This window comes from Papio anubis, chromosome 7, assembly GCF_008728515.1.
Source record: "Papio anubis isolate 15944 chromosome 7, Panubis1.0, whole genome shotgun sequence".
Lineage (NCBI taxonomy): Eukaryota > Metazoa > Chordata > Mammalia > Primates > Cercopithecidae > Papio > Papio anubis.
The window spans coordinates 42,386,252-42,410,949 of record NC_044982.1 but is presented as its reverse complement, the minus strand read 5'-3'; the positions used below and the strand labels follow the sequence as shown (position 1 = coordinate 42,410,949).

At 40.4% G+C, this 24,698-nt stretch overlaps 1 protein-coding gene across 14 annotated transcripts in view; it reads left to right on the top strand.

Moving 5' to 3' along the window:
• SYNE2 (spectrin repeat containing nuclear envelope protein 2) overlaps positions 1–24,698 on the top strand; it is a 374,347-nt gene that overhangs the window by 286,666 nt on the left and 62,983 nt on the right. For all 14 annotated transcript variants that reach the window (XM_021941295.2, XM_021941294.2, XM_021941291.2 and 11 more), the window contains 9 exons: positions 1,428–1,560; positions 2,829–3,011; positions 3,427–3,573; positions 5,261–5,437; positions 7,568–7,723; positions 14,067–14,219; positions 20,399–20,569; positions 21,080–21,210; positions 23,823–24,027. In XM_021941295.2, the coding sequence (XP_021796987.2) occupies positions 1,428–1,560; positions 2,829–3,011; positions 3,427–3,573; positions 5,261–5,437; positions 7,568–7,723; positions 14,067–14,219; positions 20,399–20,569; positions 21,080–21,210; positions 23,823–24,027 (1,456 nt within the window). The remainder of the gene's footprint in view (positions 1–1,427; positions 1,561–2,828; positions 3,012–3,426; positions 3,574–5,260; positions 5,438–7,567; positions 7,724–14,066; positions 14,220–20,398; positions 20,570–21,079; positions 21,211–23,822; positions 24,028–24,698) is intronic.

The window sequence follows — 24,698 nt, the reverse complement described above, 5'->3', positions numbered from 1 at the left end:
CCTCACAACAAAGGAGAATTTGTTGTGCTTAGTTGGTATAATCTTGAACCATGTGAGGAAGGAGGAGAACATGGAACATTTAAACCTCATTCTCATCCCTGCCTCTTAACCTAAGGCAGTTTAAAAGTTACAAGAAGGGCAGAATTTTGTTTGAATATTTTCACTACCTCGGGCAAATATGTTGGGTGTTCAGCCAACAGCAGTTTGTTGTTATACAGCTTATACAAATGCTGTGTGTGTGTGTGTGTGTTTGACCATATCTGTTAAAATGTGTGATTCTATTACATTCAAAATATTAAAAAGAAAAAAATTGTTCTAAGACTTTTAAATAAATTTGCCAGACTAAAGAAGACATATCTCGTAAAGCCCATCTCACATATGGACTTCACAGGCCATTCTCAGTTCAGAGTCAAGGAAAGGTTTGTGTGATAATAAATATAAATAAATAAATAATTTTATTTATTTATTTTTTGAGACAGGGTCTCACTCTGTTGCCCAGGCTGGAGTGCAGTGGCATGATCATGGCTCACTGTAGCCTTGACCTCCTGGGCTCAAGTAATCTTCCCACCTCAGCCTCCCGAGTACCTTGAACCACAGCACATGCCACCACGCCTGGCTAATTTTTGTATTTTTTGTAGAAATGGGGTTTTGCCATGTTGCCCAGGCCTGTCTCAAATTCCTGGGCTCAAGCCATCCTCCCACCTTGGTATCCCAAAGTGCTGGGATTACAGGAGCGAGCCACCGTGCCTGGCCTATATTTTTAATATGAACACATTTATAGAAGATATTTGATGAATAAAAATCTCTGCCCCTTCACTGGGTGTACTTTTGTATAGCTGTAATAAGAAATAAAAAAGAATGCTGTAGACTTCCTAATTGTTCTTTTTTTTTTTTTTTTTTTGAGACAGAGTCTTGCTCTGTCGCCCAGGCTGGAGTGCAGTGGCACAATCTTGTCTCACTACAACCTCCACCTCCCGGGTTCAAACGATTCTCCTGCCTCAGCCTCCTGAGTAGCTGGGACTACAGACATGTGCCACCATGCCTGGCTATTTTTTTGTATTTTTTAGTAGAGACGGGGTTTCACCGTGTTGGTCAGGCTGGTCTCGAACTCCTGACCTCAGGCAATCCACCTTTCTCAGCCTCCCAAAGTGCTGGGATTACAGGCGTGGGCCACCGCATCTGGCCTAAAATCCTCATTGTTCTTGCTATGCTATAATGAAGAAAGTCCTAGAAAATGCCAGGGGCGTCAGACTTGGTGCATGGTATAAAACATGATATAATCCTTATTAACATCACGATATTCTGAATGTTAGGACTAATCAACATAGGAAAACGTATAATAAAATAAGAAGACAATTTGCTGGTGATGCATATCATTATCAGAGTATGTTTCTAATCTGCCTTCTCTCTCACTTTGCTCCTGTTAGTTATAGCAGAGATTCGGATCAGTTAACCAAGTGGTTGGAATCTTCCCAGCATACTCTGAATTACTGGAAAGAACAGTCCCTCAATGTGTCTCAGGACTTGGATACAATCAGAAGCAACATCGACAATTTTTTTGTAAGTCGTAATAGCATATTACTGGCCAGAAATAAATATCAAGGAAAAAGCATCAGGGTTAATGTGATAGTCTTTCGTATTTATTTGTGGATAAGGGATAAAACTTGGGCAAATAGTAGCTGTATTCTTCAAACCTAGAACTGTTTATACTGTTCATTCATTTATAATGATAAAATATATTTTTAATTGACCCTATAAAATATATATAAATTTAAAACTTGCACTGGGTGCAGTGGCTCATGCCTGTAATCCCAGCACTTTGGGAGGCCAAGGTGGGTGAATCAACTGAGGTCAGGAGCTCGATACCAGCCTGACAAACATGGAGAAACCCCGTCTCTACTAAAAATACAAAATTAGCCGGGCGTGGTGGCGCATGCCTGTAGTCCCAGCTCCTTGGGAGGCTGAGGCAGGAGAATCACTTGAACCTGGGGGGTGGAGGTTGCAGTGAGGCAAGATGGTGCCATTGCACTCTAGCCTGGGCAACAGGAGTGAAACTCAGTCTCTAAAAACTTGCACTGACATAGGTCATGTTTTACAAATACAAAGAATACAAGACCCAAAAACAACTTTATAAGGTTACTAACTTATAAATGTTTAACATTAATAAAGGCATAGTTTTAAATTATTGTAAACAAAATTGATATTTCTACTAAAAAGCTTTTGTTCCATTGTTTTGAGATGTTTCTTGGAAAAAAATTCAAAAAATATCCCCCAAATTTTGGGGGAAATAAAAAGGTATTACTCTTGTAATACAATTTCGTAATGATTATTGGTCAATGCACTTATGAAACGTAGTCTTTTCCATTAGACTTTTCTTGGTTTTTTTCCATTTTTCATACTTTGTAGCTGTGGTTACTCACTTTGGTATTAAAATGTAAATTTTTTCAACATACTTGAAAGAATCTCTACATAGGAAAGATTTAAATATTTTAATTACAAACTTGTTTCAAGTAATTCATTTAATATGCACTTTGTGTTGGGTTCCATAGTTTATTGTAAAACTTAACCATTTAAATAATGACTTATTTTTAAAAATACTAACCCACTGGGTGATAAGCTTCTTGAGGGGTGTGCATTCCATCTCTTTTGTTCCCCATTGTGTATGTAATGCCCGACAGTAGGAAAAAGGGGTGTGTGTGTGTGTGTGTGTGTGTGTGTATACACATTCAAATATTTACTATGTTTAATTGTTACTAGCCAGTTATTCTGACTCTTAGTTTCTGCTATATTTCAATTTTAAGTTTCTAAATTTTAAAACTCTCCTTTAGGAGTTTTCAAAAGAAGTTGATGAAAAGTCCTCCTTGAAGACTGCTGTTATAAGTACCGGGAACCAGCTTCTTCACCTGAAGGAAACTGATACAGCTACGCTGAGAGCTTCTTTAGCACAGTTTGAACAAAAATGGACAATGCTCATAACTCAACTTCCAGATATTCAAGAAAAACTTCACCAGGTAAGTCTTTAGAGCCTCAGCATTTGAATTAATGTTCACTTGTTAGCTCACAACTCTTTCGAAATTATTTCTCTGACTCAATAATTTTCATTGACACTACCTATTTTTCTCTGGCACCAGTGAATATAGGTCTTAATTACTGGACCCTCCTCCAATGGGATTTTTCTTAAGAGAGAAATCAGGCTTAATTACTTTATTTCTCAGTTTATCTTTGCCACTGTGTTAGTTTATGTGAAGGTCATTGTCATTGTTTTGGGGTCACTTATTCTAAGTTTGAATGCTGGGTTTGTTTTTTTGAGTAACCTGCGTAATTATATAGCAAGACCTTTTATCAAACCAGATATCATCTTTAGTGAAGCCCTGATTCATTTTGTTAACTGCAGGCAATTAAATGGAAATCATTTTGTTCTCACAGCTTCAAATGGAGAAATTGCCATCTCGTAAAGCAATCACAGAAATGATTAGCTGGATGAACAATGTGGAGCATCAAACTTCAGATGAAGACTCCGTGCATTCACCAAGTTCTGCATCTCAAGTTAAACATCTTCTTCAGAAACACAAGGTAATTATGCAAAAGGAGCAGAAGTCTTTTCATTGAAACAAGAAGGCTAATCAGTTAGAGGGGTAATGCTGGACAAAGGGACACATAGGATATAATTTCGAAAAACGGATTCTAGGGGTAGGAAACTGGCGTGGTGGATGATTCTAGAGAGATGTTAGTAGACTTGCTTTTATTCTGCTTAAATTCCTTTTGCCAGCCCCCATCACCGCAGGACAACCCAAGCAAGCTTTTAACAGACTTTCATCTCATCTTTTTATCCCCACCCCACTGCCCCCACTAACCACGGGCTCTGCCTGACAGAGTGATTTTGATTCCTCAACTGTTCTTGGTGCTCTCCCTCATCATGCTTTGTACATGCTGCACCCTCCACCTGGAATGCCAGGGCCCATGTTTAACTGTATACGTCCTCTTAGTCATCCTTCCAAAGTCAGCTCAAGTTGTCCTCATTTGGAAATCCACCCCTGACTCTCCCAGCCAGACTAGGTGACTTTCCTGGATTAGATGTCTCCATCATGCTATTAGTAGCTCCCATCATGCATTAGTATAATTATTGGTTTGCTTGCCTGTCTTCCCACCTTGACTGAGCTTCTTGAGACCAGGGGCTGTCCTTCACCTCACTAAAATATAGCACGCCTATCCCAATAGCTGCCTTCCTCTAACAGGTGTTAATGAAATGTTCTTTGAGTAAGAGAATGAGTAAGAAAAAATTGAGATCCTTCTACAAAGAGATATAAATGTGGCCTTCTCTGTGATATTTAATTTCAAGTAGATTTAATATTTCATGAGCCACACGCAAACATATATCGTGTGCTCGGCAGTATGCTAGCCACTGGGCATACAAAGATGAGTGACACGTGTGATCCATTGCTTTAAGACCATGCAGGCTGATGGAACTAGCTTCTGGTAGGCAGAACATGAATGGCTTAATCACCAAGCATGATATTAGCAGAAGATTTTGTTTTTATGTACCATCACATCCTAACTTCAGGGTGTTGTAAAATCTTTGAAAAGTCTACACGTGTGCATTCTCATAGGCTGTAGCAACCTAGCACATACCACATGGCTGTCACCCCTGGTTGTCTCCAAAAGAGGTTCTAGAGCTTGCAAGGATGAAATCAATAAATGACAGGTTTGGCAGAAATGTTGTTGGCCCTGCGTGGGTTTAGGATTGCTGTACAACTTAAAGCCACCCAGACTTTCTAAAGCCACCTGAGAGACCTTTACCTATCCCCGAAGGAACAGGGAAGCTGCCTAAATGACAGAGTTCCTTAAAGGTGTCCTGGGTTTTCTGAGAGAGCTTTTCCTTCCTGTTTCCCATCTGGGTGTTTCCATGAGCCCTCAGGATGGCCCTGAATTCCCGCACAGCTCGTGGCAGCCTCCCCCAGGAAGCTTTGTCATATCCTGGGTCCTGATTTGGGTTCAGATGATAGCAACTGCCACACACAGTGCACCTCTGACTTTTCAGCCTATTTGAAAGCAATGCATCTCTGTGTAATTCCCCAAAAGAATATTGACTCCAATAAAGCCAACTCCTGGTGTAGGTTGGGGAGGGTAGAAAGGAACTCCTAACAGGTGCCCCTTGATTAATGGATGGGAGCTTGGCGTCCCCTCGAGTACATAAAGGGAAATCCAGTTGATCTGACCAACTTTCATGACTGCTTTGGGTGTTTAACTTTGCTTATTTTAGGAGTTTAGAATGGAAATGGACTATAAACAGTGGATAGTGGACTTTGTTAACCAGTCATTACTTCAGCTAAGCACCTGTGATGTAGAAAGCAAGCGCTATGAAAGAACGGAGTTTGCAGAGCACCTGGGGGAGATGAACCGCCAGTGGCACCATGTACATGGAATGCTGAATAGAAAGGTGTGTTCCTGGGTCACAGCTGGATGTGTGGTTTGGCCTTTATAAAATACACTCTCTGAAAAATCAAAAAAGACGTTCAATTTGTTGACTAACTGATTGCTAAGCCTAATAATCATCTCAACCATAGCCCTTTTATAAATCCTATGTTTTAGCATTCTCCATTGGTACCTATAAGATAATATGAAAATAGTTCTTATATTTGAGATTTCTTAGTGGGAAATCGAGCGAGGCAAGCGAAGAGGAGGAATTTTATTTAGGAACATGTCAAGTATTATGTCAGGCTCCTAAATGATCAGAGATTTTACATTTTCTATGAAAGCAGATGTTCAAAAGGGGCAAAGCTATTTCAGCTTTGAAAAGATTTATGAAAAGAAAGAAAAATACATGTGGCTTTTTGGTAGATTTTTCACTCCGTGACTCTTGAAAAGATTTGGAAAACTTATTCCTGGAAAAATACTTTACATATAATCATAATGATAATTGGTGTGTTTACTGTGTAGAGAATGCATACAAATGAATTTACACAATTAAGAAACAAGTACATGAATGGACAAAGGACATGAACAGACAATTCACAAAAGAGGAAATTATAGTTAGCAAATAAACATGGAAAGATATCATTAGCAGATACTCAAACACTGTGTAACATAATGCACTTAATTACATTAGAAAAAAAAATCAGATGAGGACAAAACCCAAAGCTGTCACGTTCATACACTGCTGATAATGGCTTAAGTACTCTCTTGGAAAGCATTTGGAAAATTTAAAGAACCGTAATAATAATCTTATCACTTAACCAAGCAAGTCACCTCTTACACATTTAAGTAGATAGTCCTTCAAAAAAGAAAATGATGCGCAGAGTGTTCAATTCAGCATCGTTTACAGCGGTGAAAAGGTACCATGCCTTAATTCGCACTGTCGGGGAATAATTAATCAAATTATACTGTATTAATTTGATGAAACATTGGGGCAGCCTTTTTTTATTTTTATTTTTTGAAACGAATTCTCGCCCTGTTGCCCAGGCTGGAGTGCAGTGGTGCGATCTCAGCTCACTGCAACCTCCACCTCCCGAATTCATGCAGTTGTCTCAAGCCTCTCAAATAGCTGATATTACAGGTGCCTGCCACCACGCCCAGCTAATCTTTGTATTTTTAGTAGAGTCGGGGTTTCACCATGTTGGTCAGGCTGGTCTCGAACTCTGGACCTCAAGTAACACACCCACCTCAGCCTCCCAAAGTGCCAGGATTACAGGCATGAGCCACCATGCCTGGCTGGGCAGCCTTTTAAAATTATGTCATGACAGGTCAGGCACAGTGGCTTATGCGTGTAATCTCAGCACTTTGGGAGGCCGAGGCAGGCAGATCACGAGGTCAGGAGTTCAAGACCAGCCTGACCAACATGGTGAAACCCTGTCTCTACTAAAAATGCAAAAATTAGCTGGGCGTGGCAGCATGTGCCTGTAACCCCAGCTACTCGGGAGGCTGAGGCAGGAGAATCGCTTGAACCTGGAAGGCGGAGGTTTCAGTGAGCCAAAATTGCGCCATTGCACTCCAGCCTGGGTGACAGAGTAAGACTCTGTCTCAAAAAAAAAAAAAAAATTATGTCATGACACAGTACTTATAAGGTATTGTAAAAAAGAATATAAAAATGTATGTATATTATAATTATGACCTAATAAAAAAATTATTATGAATGAGAGGAATCACAGACATCAAAGACAATGATTATTTTATTGAATTGATAAATTATTTATTATTGATATTTGTAGAAATTTTTAAGAACTCTAATGCAGAAAGTCTGAAGAAAGAAATTTTTCTTACACTTTGCATATATTAATAGATGACTCAAAGAAAAATATCGAATGTTAGGAACATTTTATTTTGTTCACATCTGAAACTCACAATAGCTGCCTTTCTCAACAGATTAGTTTTCACCTGAAATATATTTTTTTTGTAAGAGGAGCTTTAATTCTGTTTTCTGATTTATGAATCTTTATTTCAAAAGTTATCAGCATCTTATTTAGAAATTTGAGAAGAAAAAAAAATTGTTTTTTAAAAAATAACATCATGGCATTTACCTTTTAAAACATACATTTTAACATTTTTTGTAATTGTTAAATTCATCACTTAGATACAACATTTAGAACAACTTCTGGAAAGTATCACTGAGAGTGAAAATAAAATACAGATTTTGAACAACTGGATGGAAGCACAAGAAGAGAGACTGAAAACTTTACAAAAACCTGAAAGTGTGATCTCAGTGCAGAAGCTGCTCCTGGACTGTCAGGTGAGGAAGGGAACAGTGTCCCGCCCAACCCTTGAACTGGGGCAACTGGGTCACCTCTCTTGCCCCAAGGATAAGTTGCTGTAGTTTGTGGAGACTCTCTTCCAGCTCCCCTCTATTTATTTATTTTCTTATGTCAATTAGATAATGACCCATGGGTTTTACGAAATTGCGAAGTGCCATTTTTTATGATAAGCAGAAGAATGTATTTTCACGGTTACAGTATTGCTTTCTTAAGAGTTTTGAGTAGTACTCTTGGGGGAAAATGCTCAAAGGGAATTTTGATTTAAATGCTTTCCAATTTTCCATCTGTTTTATCATTTTTCCCAGTGTTCACAAAATTACTCTAAAGGTTTCATTATTTCTAGCATTTCATTCTGTGTTTTTTCAGAGGAAAATGATTTTCTTCTACCTATCATACACTGTGTTTTAAAAAGTTCACTTGTCCCTTGGAACCTCTGTCTGAATCACACTGGGCTTGAGGGTGTTGTCCATTGGTCAGCTGTGCTTTGCCGAATCACTCAGTCTTTGCACATTGATCCTGCTTTAGCACTGTCTTTATGACTGCTGCCCATTCAAAGCACCTCTGCCATCACCATCATGGCAGGCGGCATGCGCTGTGCTGTTTCTGCACTTCCTGTTTGACGGCCTTGCAATAGTCACTGTCAGGACTGGAAAGTCTGGCCGGACCGCATTTCTACTGAGGTGGTTAGGGGATAGCACTGGACGTAAATGTGAGCAGCAGCACCACTGTGAGAGGCCTTTTCACATGCTCATATCCTGTACCCACCTCCCCATGAGCCGTCTCCACTTTAGCCTTCTGACAGCCACCTTGGAGTCAGTGTGCTTCCTTACTGGAAGCCTACATTCCGCAGCCCGGTGCTGGACTGTCCCCTAGCAGGTGGTTCTTTCCAGAGCCCAGAAGGTGTTTTCATGCGTGTCGCTACCTCCGGTTTCTCATTAGGTGCTCTCCACTTACTCCTTACTGTCTGGCCAGTCTGTCTCAATCAGGCCGGCTTCCTTCAGACCACCCTCGGTGCAGGCCTGTCTCATGCAGCTGCTTCCAGCCCACTTGCCAGCCTCCCCCCTCATTTCCTTCTGATTCATTCTCCACATTGCTGCAGAGGGATATTTCTGAAATGCAACGGGTCACAGCAATCTCCATTTGAAAATCCTCCAGTGGCTCCAGATTGACCACAGAATGAAGTTCACATGTTTTAGAATGACATTCTGGTCCCTCACCTACAAAGAGTTGCAAATATACCTAAGTCAAGCGAGTCTTACACAGTTGGTTCTCTTTTTGATAGATAATTGTAGCCTCTGACGAAGGTTGAAATGGATTAAGTTTAGCTATTCTTCCCACAACCTCACTACCGAGTTGTAATAAAACAAATTCCAGACACAATGCCACCATCTATAGAAACATAGATTAGCAAGCAAGCTCTAAAAATACTTTATATAAGTTCAGCAAAGCCTCTCTGTCCTCTTTAGCGCACCAACCACCGCTTTGCATGAAAGACAGACATAGTAATATTCCAGAAGCAAGCGTCCATTATTTCTGTGGCCAGCATTAGGCAACCAGAATCCTTGGAGTTTAAACTGGATACAAAAACCACATAAGGGCTTACCTTAGGGATTATTGCACCGGGTGAAGGCAACAGGCTATGCCCAGTTCTTATAGCCTGTTCAAGTAGGGGTGGAAATTGTATCTACAGTAGTTTAGCCAATCCATGGATCTTGAGTACATGAAATTTACCAGTGAGAACCCATTTCTCATATTCATTATGTTATTTAATAAGCCATTAAGGCCGGCTGCAGTGGCTCATGTCTATAATCCCAGCCCTCTGGGAGGCCGAGGTGGGAGAATTGCTTGAGTCCAGGAGTTCAAGACCAGCCTGGGCAAGATGGTGAGACCTTGAATCTACAAAAAATTATTTAAAAATTAGCTGAGAATGGTGGTGCATGCCTGTAGTCCCAGCTACTCAAGAAACTAAGGGAAGAATATCCTTTGAGCCCAGGAATTCAAAGTGACAGTGAGCTATGATCATGCCACTGCAGTTCGACCTGGGTGTCAAAGCAAGACCCCATCTCTAATAATAATAATAATCCATTAATTTTACCAATAGAAAACCATTTCTAACATTCGCTCTGCTTGTTAGAAAAATGACTAGTGTTGACTGAGACAAGGAGCTTTAAAAGAAATTTACAGACGTGCCTGGCCAGCATCATCCCTTGTCAGTCCCCATTTGCCTCTGTGCCATTACATTTGCAGCTGATTGCAGAATTATTTCTACCTACCTCCCCTCGCCCCCACCATCCACACACAGGTTCTCCTCTGCTTTTGTCAGAACTCAGTCGAAGCACCCTGACCCTCTCCCTTACCACATGCCCACTAACTGTGCCTTCCTACCAACTCCCACATTTCCTTAGCTCATTTCTTCCTATTTTAAATTTGTATGCTGCTTCTTGGATGCCTCTTTGTAAAACGCCATAAACAAGGCAGAGATGGAAGCAAATAAATAAAACAGGCTTCCCTAGCACCCCACGTAGCATCATGTGTCAGAGACTGTATTGGACTCATCTGTCCACGGGTCTGTCCTCTCCCAGACTATGGGTTTCTCAAGGCAGGCTGGCACATCAGCAGGACTGTTATACCTGTCACTGCCTGTGAAATTCATAGGTGCTTAATAGTTGCTTGAGTATATCTATTAGTAGACCTAAAAGGCTGCTTTTCTATAAATATTAATTTCTCTCTCTCTTTTTTTTTTTTTTCACTATTCTTTGCATATAATAACTAAAATGAGACCAGGTGCAGTTGCTCACACCTGTAATCCTAGCAATTTGGGAGGCTAAGGCAGAAGGATCACTTGAGGCCAGGAGTTCAAAATCAGCCAGGGCAACACAACAAGACCCAGTCTCTACAAAAAAAATAAATAAATAAAGTTATTTGGGCATAGTGTTGCACACCTGTAATCCTAGCTACTTGGGAGCCTGAGGCAGGAGGATCACTTGAGCCCAGGAGTTCAGGGTTCGAGCGTAAGCCATGATCACACCACTGTACTCCAGCCTGGGTAAGACCTCATCTCTAAAAAAAAACAAAACAAAAAGAACTGAAAAAAAGGAAAAGAAAATGATGAAAATGATTGATGTATACTTTAATGACTTCTCCCAGGATGGAATGCTTCAGTTCAGGTAAGCTTCCTAAAGTGGCTTTACTCTAGAAAAGTTAAGGATTAGAGTTGATGAAACATGAAGACATTAGGATTTGAAATATTCTGAAGGGCTTCTAAAAGTCATTGGTGACTGGAAAAAGGCCACGTTTGACATGTTATAATTATCAAGGAAAATTGTGTAGTTGACTAGAGTGGGGAGGTTTGAGATGAGGTTGTTAATCCCTCAAGTTTGATGCCTCTATATATAAGCAAGCACAGCTTCTTAAAGAACTATGTTCATGGTAAAGTCAGAGGAATTTAGATATTTTAAAAATATTTAACGCTGGTTCTCACAGAATAGAAAAACAGGACTTGCAAATTCTAGTCAATCTCCATAATTAGCAAAAGATTGTTTTTAATTCCACCCTGATTTATATGTAGCAAATTAGAATTTAAAGTAAGACATTAATTTGCCGGTGAAGTGGGAGTTGGGAAACTTGAAGGGTACGGTTAGGCCTCAGTGAAGCAAGGTCAGATGACAGGACTACTGGGCCAAATCCGTATTATTCTGCAGAGCAAAAGAAACAAGCAACCCCGCCATGTGTGGGTGTTCGTGTGCTGCTATTGCCGTGGCTTTTTTTTGGTTTTTTTTGTTGTTTTTTTTTTGATACAGGATCTCACTCTGTCACCCAGGCTAGAGTGCAGTAGTCCAGTCATAACTCACTGCAGCCTTGTGCTCCTAGGCTTAAGAGATCCTCCCACGCTGGGCGCAGTGGCTCACGCCTGTAATCCCAGGACTTTGGGAGGCCGAGGCAGGCGGATCACTTGAAGTCAGGAGTTTGAGACCAGCCTGGCCAACATGATAACCCCATCTCTACTAAAAATACAAAAATTAGCTGGGCATGGTGGCACATGCCTGTAGTCTCAGCTACTTGGGAGACTGAGGCAGGAAAATGGCTTGAATCCCGGAGGTGGAGTTTTCAGTGAGCCAAGATCACCCCCACTTCAGTCTGGGTGACAGAGCAAGACTCTGTCTCAAAAAAAAAAAGGATCCTCCCGCCTCAGCCTCTCAAGTAGCTGGGACTACAGGTGCGTGCCACCACACCCAGCTAATTTTTGTGTTTTTTTTGGTAAAGACAGAGTTTTGTCATGTTTCCCAGGCTGCTCTCAAACTCCTGGGTTCAAGTGATCCGCCTGCCTTGGCCTCCCAAAGTGCTGGGATTACAGGCATGAGCCACCATGCCCAGCATGGCTGTTGTTTATGCTGCCATTTTTGAAGTGTGTGTGTGTGTGTGTGTGTGTGTGTGTGTGTTGTTATTTCCTTTTGTCTGCTATGTAGTCATTTCTCATCAGTTTCCTTTAAATTATCGGGGAATTATGACAGCTTATTAGTAAATAAGTGTTTTTAGAAATCTCTAGTTAGTCGAGCCTTTAGGAGAGACTGTTTTATAAATTGAAAGAAGGAAAGTGATTGAATATTCTTAAAGTATTTTCAGTTATAACTTTGCAGATGAAAAAAGTTAGTTTAAACCTATGATAAAAGAAACATGCTAATATATAAGGCTGTCAGGGTGTGAGGGAGCGAGTTAGGGTGGCAGAGATGGACAGAGGTAGCAGCTGACTGAATCTCATTGGCAAAGGCTATTTCAGAGAAGCCGTTTTGTTTCCTGGGTGCCTTTGTAACCAGTCCAGAAGAATAATATTTCATAAATTCACCCACATGTTAGTATGGGTGGATGGTTACGACAGTGAGAGATCTTCTGTTAATATGCTATATATTCATGTGGCTCTAAATTCTAAAAGCATAGAGGGTCATAGAGTGGAAGATTCCTCCAGCTCTGTTCTCTCGTCATCCATTCTTACTCCCAACCCTAGCCTAGTTTCTTATGGAACAGATTTTTTTCCCTTTTTCTACTTTCCAGTCCAGAAGATCCCTGACATTCATTGATTTAGAGTTTGTGATTTCCACATTCCAAGAGTGACCTGAGGGCTCCTCACATGTGGTAATCTGGCAGTTTTGCTGGACTGGATTTCAGTGCTCCGCTGTGAGGCTAGCACGAGGGAGCTCGTCCCTCACCAGGGTACAAACCCAACCACCTGCTCAGCTACCCCATGCCCACGAGGCACTCGTGTTTCTCTTTCCTTATGGACCATGTAGTGATTCTTACAAAGGATAAAAAAAAAGAAAAAGAAAAAAAAAGCTGGGATCCTTATCCTAAGCAATTTTCAAGAGAGAAATAGAACATGAGCGAAGGGTCGTTAACTTGAGGCCATACATTCAGAACACGTGCATCTGGGTGGAAATGTAATGCTAAAGAAAGTATGCAGAAGCGTGTCCCAAATTAGTGAATTGGGAGACTTGAGGGAAATTCAAAATGAATCCCTCTGAATGCCAAAGATCTCTTGTGTTTTCCAGTGGTTTTGTAATGAGCATGTAATGCTTTAATAATTTTTTAAAAGTTTAAACTTTTTCCAAGTTGGATTTCAACTGCAATCCTGAGAAGAACAAATAAGCAGCTCCTACCGTCCTTCCTCTAAGTAGAATGGCAGCGTTGCTGCTGGCCTCATTCATCTCTGTTTTTGGACCGCTGGCTCCATGGTGTCCTTTGTAGTAGAGGGATCCTGTAGGTTTTTAAAAATGTGTCTATAAAGAGTAGACCAGGTCAAGGTGCCTCTTATGAGTGAATTAATAAACTAAGAGATAGAAAATGATTAAAGTTATTACTGAACTACCAACAGTTATATCGTCTGTCATTTATATGATGCTACATAGTTTAAAGGCACCTTCCTGCTTGTGATTTTATTTGAGTTCTCAGCTTGGCCTTGGTACACATGGTGTGGGGTATCATCACTTTTTCCAAATGAAAAAATGGAGACGCATAGGTTTGATGACTTACGCCTGGTCAAACAGCCAGTGCAGGGCAGACGTGGAATGGGGACCAGATCTCAGACCAGCATCCTTTCTGCTCTGCCATGATGGTTCAGACGTGTTGCCTAGATTCTTCTAAAATACAGACTTGTGTCATATGTAATTGAACTAAGAGTATTATGATTTAAATGTCTTTGATGTAATGCTATTTAATTATATAATCTAATGGCATTTTTACTTGGAAAGAGTGAACACCTGTCTCTGACACCTTATTATTTGTTTTCTAATATTGTGCATTGAAAACCTTTTCCTGTTACCCTTCCAGGATACAGAAAATCAACTTGCAATTAAATCCAAAGCACTGGATGAGTTGAAACAAAGTTATCTGACTTTGGAGAGTGGGGCAATGCCATTGTTAGAAGATACAGCATCCCGAATTGATGGGTTATTTCAAAAGAGAAGCAGTGTTCTCACTCAGGTACTAGAATTCATTTGAAATGTGCTATTTCTCTTCACATTTTTTTTTTTTTTTGAGACAGAGTCTCGCTCTGTTGCCCAGGCTGAAGTGCAGTGGCCGGATCTCAGCTCACTGCAAGCTCCGCCTCCCGAGTTTACGCCATTCTCCTGCCTCAGCCTCCCGAGTAGCTGGGACTACAGGCGCCCGCCACCTCGCCCAGCTAGATTTTTGTATTTTTTAGTAGAGACGGGGTTTCACCATGTTAGCCAGGATGGTCTCGATCTCCTGACCTCGTGATCCACCCGTCTCGGCCTCCCAAAGTGCTGGGATTACAGGCTTGAGCCACCGCGCCCAGCCACATATTCTTCTTTTATTTTATTTGTTGTTGTTGTTTTCGTCCTTTACTCGTGGAGACTCTATACCAAACACTGAAAAGTTGCTGAGAAAAATAATTGAAGTAAGTTAGAGAGAAGCATTACAAGTCCCATTTTATGCACTGAATAATTAGAGGCAAAGCCACCAATTCCAACGTCATTGACAGGCTGCAAATCCACTTAGTTATCTTTGTTTTGTCTAATGTACTTACACAGACATAAATATCTCCATACCCCAAACCCAACAGAGTATCTGGCATTGTTTCCTGGCAAGATACACAGAAACAGTGATGAACCAGTGTCTCCATGTACAGGGAGCTGCCTCAGGGAGGAAGTGATCCTGTATCCTGCAGCCTCTATGAGCTAGGAGCATAGTCAGCTCCAGGAGGACTCTAAAGGTTGAAAGGGAGGTTGAAGAGGGAGTATAAAGGAAGAAAGCGGGCAAGACATCTAATAATCTTACAAAAGGCATGTCGGTGTCAGCATTTTACCCCTTCCAGGAGGAGAGCACCAAAAGAGAGCAAACTCAGGCATCTCTAGACATTGCAACCTTGACATTTTCCCACAACAGAGGAAGAGAACTAAAAATACTAACCGATTATACCAATCAATGAGTATAATCTATCAATTGGTATAATCTATACCATCAATTACAGATGTGTCCATGTTTCCTAGAGAACCTTCATTGTGGGTTGTCACCTACTAAAATCTACTTTCAACCATTTGTACCAAGAGGTAATAGGGAATAACCTGCACGAAATCCATAGGCAACACTCAGCCTCATTCCTCAGTCCCCATTCCCCCAGGAATCTAGCAGAAAAATAGGGATGAGCTTATTCAGTCATTTGTTAAGCGTACATTGTGTGAGGTATTTTGCTCACTGCCCGGGTTACAAAGATAAACAAGAAAATAAATGAATCCTACCCTCAAAGAGCTCACAGGCAGGTGGAAGAAACACATGTGAACAGATAATTACAATATAATAAAAATATAAAGAGAAAATTAAATGAGATAATGCATGTGAAAACATGCAGATAGTACTGTCATAAGGATAGATATATATATATACTTTGGAATGGAATTGAGAGTCCGGAAATAAGCCCTCACATTTATAGTCAATTGATTTTCAACAAGGATTCTAAGACAATTTAATGAGGGAAAACATTTTCTTGAAAAATGGTGCTGATACACCATATATCCACATGTAAAATAATGAAGTTAGACCTCTACATTCATACAATATACAAAAATTAACTCAAAATAGATTAAAGGCATAAATGCAGGCCAGACATGGTGGTTCATGCCTGTAATCCCAACACTTTGGGAGACTGAGGTGGGAGATCATTTGAGGCAAGGAGTTCAAGACCAGCCTGGGCAACATGGCAAGACCCCCATTTGTATTGAAAAAAAAAAAAAGACATAAGTATTAGAGCTAAAAGTATAAAACTGTTAGAAGAAAACATAGGTATAAATCTTCATGACTTCGTGGATTAGGCAGGGGTTTCCTAGATATGACACCAAACTCGTAAGCCATCAAAGAAAAAAATAGATAAATTGGACTTCATCAAAACTAAACACTTTGATGTTTTAAAGCACAGCATCAAAAAAGTAAAAAAGGCAAACCACAGATTGGGAAAAAAGTATTTATAAATCATATATTTGATAAGGGACTTAAACCTAGAATATATGAAGATTTATCACAACTTGATAATAAAAGGAAAAATGACCAAGTGAAAAAATTGGATACAAGCCAGGCTCAGTAGCTCAGGCCTGTAATCCCAGCACTGTGGGAGGCCAAGGTGGGCGGATTGCTTGAACTCAGCAGTTTAAGACCAGCCTGACCAACGTGGCAAAACCCTGTCTCTACCAAAAATAGAAAAAATTAGCTAGGTGTGGTGGTGAGTGCCTGTAGTGCCAGCTACTTAGGAGGCTGAGGCAGGAGGATCACCTGTGCCTGGGAGGCAGAAAGAGCAATGAGGCTAGACCACGCCACTGCACTCTAGCCTGGGCAACACAGGGAGACCCTGTCTCCAAAAAAAAAAAAAAAAAGACAAATGATCTAAATAGACATTTCTGTAAAGAAGATAATACAAATGGCCAAAAAGCACATTGAAAAGATGTTCAGTGTCATTAACCATCAAGGAAATGAAAATCATGAAAATCAACGCCACAAAGAAATGCCACTTCCCACCCACTAGGATAGCTATAACAAAAAGACAGATAGTAAGAAGTGTTAATGTGGATGTGGAGACATTGTAACCCTCACAAACTGCTGGCAGGGTTCCATGGAGTTGGAAAAGAGTCTGGCAGTTCCTCAAATGGTTAAAGGTAAAGTTACCATGCAACTTAGCAATTCCACTCCTCCATAGATAGCCCAAGATAAATGAAAGCATGTCCACACCAAAAACTTATACGTGAATATTCATAGCATAAGTCATGATAGCCAGAAAGTGTAAACAACCCAAATGTCCATCTATTAATTAATATATAAAGAAAATGTGGTCTATCCATATAAAAGGAATGAAGTAGTACTGATATATACTACAACACTAATGATCTTGGAAACATTATGGTAAGCGAAAGAAGCCAATCACAAAAGGTCACATATTGTTTGATTCTGTTTACATGGAATATCCAGAATGGACAAATCTAAAAAGACAGAAGGCAGATTAGTGGCTGGGGGAGAATGAGGAGTGACTGCTAACAGGTATGCAGTTTCTTTTCAGTCATGAAAGTTTCTAAAATTGATTGTGGAGGTTACACATTTTAAATAGATGAATTGTATGGTACATGAATTAAAAAAAAAAAATGCAGAAGGCATGAGGCACAGATCATCCATCTATAAGCTGTCAAGAGTCAATGTAAGCCTGGCCCAGTGGCTCACACCTGTAATCTCAGCACTTTGGGAGGCCAAGGTAGGAGGATCGCTTGAGACCAGGAGTTCAAGAACAGCCTGTGCAACAGAGTAAGACCCCATCTCTACAAAAAGCAAATAAAGTTAGCCGGGTGTGGTGGTATGCACCTGTAATCCCAGCTATTCGGGAGTCCGAGATGGGAGGATTACTTGAGCCCAGGGGTAAACAAGAGTCAATATAACCTAGTGTTTAAGAGCAAGGGCTTTGCAGTTTCTGCCTAAATAAGGATCCTGGCGGCACCATTTTTGATCTGTATCTTCAGTCAGGTTACTTAACATCTCTAAGCCTTGATTTTCTGGTCTGTAAAATGGGGATAACACCTACTCATTTATTTCTATCTTAATACCGATACCTATGCAGTGCTCAATAAATGCTGCCCTACTGATGACCCCAGTTTGAACATTTTGAAAATACTCCTCCGGCTTGTTTTTAGTGTAGTGAACGATGAAAGAAAATTACTTGATGATTTTCTTACCCTTTCCCTCAAATCACGTGTACTATGTCTTTTCCATGAAGCTTTATTATAAGGCCAGAAGGCCTTCAAGGCGCCAGAAGTTCCACCACCTTTATCTGTGGAAGCTGCAAAGGCCTCGTGCAACAGGAGCCATGGCAGTTCTTGTGTTGATATGTACCTGTGGGCTCTGGGATATGCGGTACTTTGTGCTAGAATTATCGCTGCCACCCGGATAGATCTGAGATCGTTTCTGGCAAAAAATGTACATCGATGAGGAATTCCTTCCTTGCCTTTCCTCTTTATTTTTTTTTCTTTCTTTCTTTTTTTTTTTTTTTTTTCTGGAGACAGAGTTTCACTCTTGTTGCCCAGGCTGGAGGGCAGTAGCACAATCTCAGCTCACTGCAACTTCCACCTCCCAGGTTCAAAAGATTCTCCTGCCTCGGCCTCCCGAGTAGCTGGGATTACAAGTGTGTGCCACCACGCCTGGCTAATTTTTGTAGTATTAGTAGATACAGGGTTTCACCATGTTGGCCAGGCTGGTCTTGAACTCCTGACCTCAGGTGATCTGCCTGCCTTGGCCTCCCAAAGTGCTGGGATTACAGGCGTGAGCCACCACATCTGGCCGCCGCCTTTATTTTCTTAACTAAATAACTTGGTTTCTTTTTCTGAGCCATCCTGCCCTTATAAAGACATTTGGCCCACATAGTTGCCAACATGAAACTCACATTTTAGCATCCGCTTTTGTTTTTATCCAGCCCTGTTTGGGCCAGAGATTGAGAAGCCTCCCTGTCACCGTGGATGTGCCAGTTTTCCCTGTAGTTGCTAAGCAGAAAACAGGGTCTGAGTGCAGAGCCGTGTGATTGTACCCAAAGTTCACATCACACTACCCATAAAGATGGCCTGTTGAGCCACTATAGTGATCACATTCCATTTCAACCCAGATCCTTTTTAAAAATTGAGATATAATTCACATACCATAAAATTCACCTTCCAAGGTACAGTTCAGTGGTGTTTAGCATATGCACAGAGATATGCAGCCATCACCACTGTCTCATTACAGACCATTTTCATTACCTCCAAAGGAAACCTCCATACCCATTGGCAGTCACTCCCCACTTTTCCCCTTCTCCAGTCCCTGGCAGCCGCTAGTCTACCTTTTTATGGATTTACCTATTCTGGACATTTTATATAAACAGAATCATATGCTACATAGCCTTTTGGATCTGGCTTCCTTCACTAAGCATAATGTTTTCAAGATCATCAGTGTTGTAGCACTTACATTACTTCGTTTCTTTTTATGGCTGACTAATTTTCCATTGTATGGATATACCAGATTTAGTTTCTCTCTTCATCAGTTGAAGAACATATGGTTTGTTTCCATTTTTAGGCTCTCATGAGTCATGCTGCTATGAACATTCGTATCAGGTTTTTATGTGAACATATGCTTTTAATTCTCTTCTGTGTATATCTAAGAGTACAATTGTTAGGTCATATGGCAACTCCATGTAATTTTTTGAGGAACTGTCTAGCTGTTTTCCACAGCGACTATACCATTTTACATTCCCACCAACAATGTGTAAGGATTCCAGTTTTTCCACATCGTCACCAGCACATTATTATCCGACTTTTTGATTATGGCCATCAAAGTGGATGTGAAATATCTCATTGTGGTTTTGATTTAGGTTTCCCTAATGACTGTGGATGTTGAGTATCGAAATGTTTAGTCACATCCTTTGCCCAATTTTTGGTTGGTGTATCTGTCTTTTTATCGTTGAGTTGTAAGTTTTTTTTACATATTCTTTATTGTATCTGAGACCATTTTCTATGTACAACAAAATGCTTGGACTTTTTTCATCGTTATCAGAACATAGCAGTGGACAAAATACACCCAGCATTGCATTGCCTCCTGCTTTGGCACTTGCCTATTGTTTGGGTAGAGCATATTCCTCTCCAATTGGTGCTTGCTCTATAGTAATAATCAGACTTAAGTACCAGGTAGCATCTTACAATTATAATGTTGTGCTGTTGTCAGAGCATTTTCACAGACACTATTTTATTTGTGTTTTCAATTATTATCTCTGTTTTGTGGATGAGGAAACTGACTCTAGGGTTCAATAAGTTACATAAGGTCGGAAAGCTAATAGAATATAACTGACCCTTGCACTCATAAATTCTAATACTCTCCCAGTGTTCTTTCCCTGAGCTGTCTCATCCTAGTCTGAACTCTTTCAGTGCTGATCCTTCTGATCTTTGGGCTCTTTTTCATTCACTCATTATAAAACAGCCTTCTCTGATATTTTCTTAGGCATTGACCTACCCTTTCCACCTTCAGTTCATCACTGATGATCCTTCAATACTCTCAAGTTGAAATAACTAAATTAGACACATGGTAGGTTCATTGGAGAGCATGTCTTCTCAGTGATTTTCTAAATCAGTACGTTTCCACTTTTTGTCTAGGTCAATCAGCTCAAAACCTCCATGCAGTCGGTTTTACAGGAGTGGAAGATTTATGATCAACTCTATGATGAAGTGAATATGATGACAATCCGATTCTGGTACTGCATGGAACACAGCAAGCCTGTGGTGTTATCATTGGAGGCCTTGAGATGCCAGGTGGAGAACCTTCAGGTAAATTAACCAGAGCTTGGCACGGTGCATTATTGGCAGGAAATTACAAATGGGAGGAAGCAGAGTAATGGGCATAACTGTGTTTGTGCCCTCCCACAGAGAAGCACAAAGCATGTTAAATAGCAGTTTCAAAAGAATAACTGGAAATTCCAAAATAAGTCACATGAGCCAAATCAGTAAAACATTGTAAAATGTTTGAATTTTGAAAATGTCGAATCTTTATTTTCCATGTCCATATTATTTCACAATTTAAGGTTTTGGTTTTTGCGTGAACTTTTTTTTTTTTTTAGTACACCTAAGTACTAAGTACTTAATATTACTTAGTACTTAAAAGTTCAGCCTCAAATGAAGAATGCCTTCTCCATTGTTTTCTTCCCATTCCTAATAATTTATCAGAGCTGTAAGATTTGAGTGTTATTGCTACATAGTAGCAAGTGTTGAGAAGCTGCTGCCTTCTTTAGAAGTCACCAGGCCATTCTGAAACTTAAATTTCTTGTATATGTCTCTTAGTCTCTGCAAGATGAAGCTGAGAGCAGTGAAGGGAATTGGGAGAAACTCCAGGAGGTTATTGGCAAACTCAAAGGTCTCTGCCCCTCTGTTGCTGAAATAATCGAAGAGAAATGCCAAAATACTCATAAAAGGTATGCTTTCAGATGTAATCTAAATGACGATATCTTCCTCTTAATGGCTGGTGAAGAATGAGGGGCATAGTCATTGCAGAGTCTTCTTCCTCCTCTGAGATGACTGAAACCTATTCTGGTCTCTTCTGCTTTGAATGGATCTAGTCTATGTAAGATTCTATGTTATGAGGGCTATGACATCCCTCGTACACGTGTTTGGTATAATTGGTCTAGAAATGGCCTAATTACAACCCAGTGTACTCACTTACAGAGGGTATAGACCAAATGTCAAGTTTGATCTCGAAGTCAGAGGCAGAAACAGACAAAGGGGTGGGCCAGATGGGCAGCCTGCAGGGGATGTTCAAACATCACTGGAAACATTATGAGGTGGAAGAAAGGGAGTGTTAGAATATCTATTGGGGAGGGCCTTTGTGGGGTTGGAAGGAATTCTTTGATGAACTACTTATGGTGGGATATGAAAGCTCCCTTTAAGGAGTGTGGCCCTGGTTAATTGCAGGGCTTTTATTTTGATGAGTGGGATATAGAAGTTGGCCTCCAACCAATTGATTAGAAATAGGGATGAAGAGTTATGCTATCTTAAATGTCCTTCCTGATTATTCCTCTGTGCAGTTTCAGCCTCTCTTGTAAATCAACTTTGAACACGTAATGAACAAGGGACACCAAATTATACACCCTGCGGTGGTGCCCTTAGCTCTTGATCCAGTCTTCATTGGAAGAGGGGGAGGAGAGAGACTAAGAGGAACATGCAAATGCATCTGACTCCACATACAATATCAGGGCTACCCTCAAAACATATGGCAGGGCAGTCTGTTGCTAAAGGAACTCAGTTGTTACGCTGCACATACACATTCATTTGTTGGCACAAGAATATGTTGGAAGGCATGTTGAAAAACATGCATAGCAAAAAGACTGAAGAAAAGAATACCAAAATGCTGATAGTAGTTACCTCTAGATAAATGAGATGTCAAGCATATTTTAACTTCCTCATGGATTGGTAAGTAGGTTGGATAGATAGATAAGAAGAAAGAAATATCTGGAGGGATTTTGTTTGCTTTTTGACAGTGAATATATGTTGTATTTATAATTAGGGAAAATCTTATTTTAAAAGAGTTCTGATAAGATTTTTGAAATGCATAAAAGTAAAGCACCTTTTATTCTTTAATCAGCAGGGTTGAGGATATTGTGGAGCAAACATTCTCATGTATTTCATGTTAGAATGTAAATATAATGCTTTCAGAAAGCAGATTGACCGTTTATTCCCGTAACCTTACAAATATTTACATCTCTATATTCTTGGACTCTGTAATTCTCTCAGAAATCTAGTCTAAGACTGATATCTTGAAATACAGAAAAAAAGCCTTTTGAACAAAACTGTATCTGAGCATTATCATAATAGCAAAAATTACAAATATCTTAACTATCCATACTAAACAGGAATTAAACTAAGGAATTTAGCAATTAAACTACGGAAACAAAGGGGAAAAACCTGCAGACCATTTCTACAGCCATTTAAAATGAAGTTTACTTATTTTCTTTTATTAATAACTTGGGGAAAATATTTTTTAAAAGTTAAATGGGCCGGGCACAGTGACTCATGCCTGTAATCTCAGCACTTTGGGAGGCCGACGTGGGCAGATCACTTGAGTCCAGGAGTTCAAGACCAGCCTGGGTAACATGGTGAAACCCCATCTCTACAAAAAAAATACAAAAATTAGCCAGGCATGGTGGCATGCACCTGTAGTCCTAGCTACCTGTGGGGGCTGAGATGGGAGGATCGCTTAAGCCCAGGAGGTCAAGGCTACAGTGAGCTGAGACTGTACCACTGCACTCCAGCCCGGGCAACAGAGCAAGACCCTGTTTCAGGAAAAAAAAAAAAAAAAAAGTAGGAAAGAAAGGCAAGATACTACAGTCTGTATATGGAATAATAAAACAATTTCCTTTATTTCCACTTCTATGTAAGGAACATTTGTGTAAACAGAAAAGAATTTTTATTTGATGTAAATGCAATGTTAAAGCCTGTTTAAAGATAGCATATCTCTGTAAACTGGGAGCCTCTTCATGTGGAGACATTTTATCAGGCATACAGTTCAGTGTTTTCTCCATCTTTGCCAAAGAGACATTCATAGGCAAGGCACCATGGCTCACACCTGTAATCCCAACACTTTGGGACGCTGAGGCAGGAGGATTGCTTGAGGTGGGAGGATTACTTGAGCTGCAGAGTTTGAGACCATCCTGGGCAACATATCAACACCCTGTCTGTACCAAAAAAAAAAAAAAAGTTTGAGCTCTCTTCATCACTCCCCTCCCTTAAAAACAGAGAGTGAAACATTCATAACATCATAGGTATTTGTTGCCAATCATAAATTTTGTAGTTTTTGTGCAATATTATAAAGTCAAGTAAATAGCCTAATCTGGATTTCTTTTTATATAATGGTTTTTATGATGGTGATGCCACTAATTTTAAAAACTTAAAATTAAAAAATTTTAAAAATTTAACAGTGTCTTGTTAATGATCCATCTGCTAATAACTTACCAGTAGAGTGTGTGCATTGTACTTTTGCTACAAGGTAAAGGAGAGAATGAGGGTCATGTTATTTACATTGCACTGACAGGTGGACTCAGGTGAACCAAGCTGTTGCAGACCAGTTGCAGAAGGCCCAGAGTCTGCTCCAGCTCTGGAAGGCCTATAGCAATGCTCATGGCGAAGCTACCGCAAGGCTGAAGCAGCAGGAAGCAAAATTTCAACAGCTCGCAAACATCAGCATGTCTGGAAACAACCTGGCAGAGATCCTGTCCCCAGCCCTGCAGGACATAAAGGTGGGAACAAAGTCCATTTGGAAAGCCAAGGCCAAGTCAGCCCAACAGACGGGGCCAGTAAGGGACGGCCATGACCTGGGGACCAGACAGACCACAGGGACAGAGAAGTCAGTCAGGACAGATGCTGTGAGCTGGCCATGTAGGACACAGGCAAGGCTGGGAGGACCAGGTGGTAGCTCAGAGGTGACGTCCAGGCAGCAAATAGTTGGATAAGGGGTACCCGATATCACCTCGTTCCAAGTCTGCGCTTTCTCTCTAGTGTTAAATCTCTAAGGCAAAAGCTTCATATGAAGTCTGAAGTAAAAGCAATGTATTATATTGCATACACTGTTCAGATCTCACAGTTATTTGGATTTCTGAGTCAAGTAATTGAGTCATAGAAGTGACTGCTTAAAGCGTGAAGATCAACTGAGTGTGACCCTGTAAGAATAATACATGTTGTATCTCTTGTTTAGTGATAATCATGGACTTGGTGCCATGTTGCTAGGCCTTTACTGTGGGTATAGTAAATTTCAGACTATATTAAAAACTTGCATAATTTCCTCTATGGTGTTTTTTCTATTACTGTTAATGAACGCTCAGAAAGTTAATACTATTTAGTTCTGAACTGGGTGAACTGATGCATTTTCTATCTTCTGCTACTATAGGTCAAATCAAAAAGTGGCAGCCAA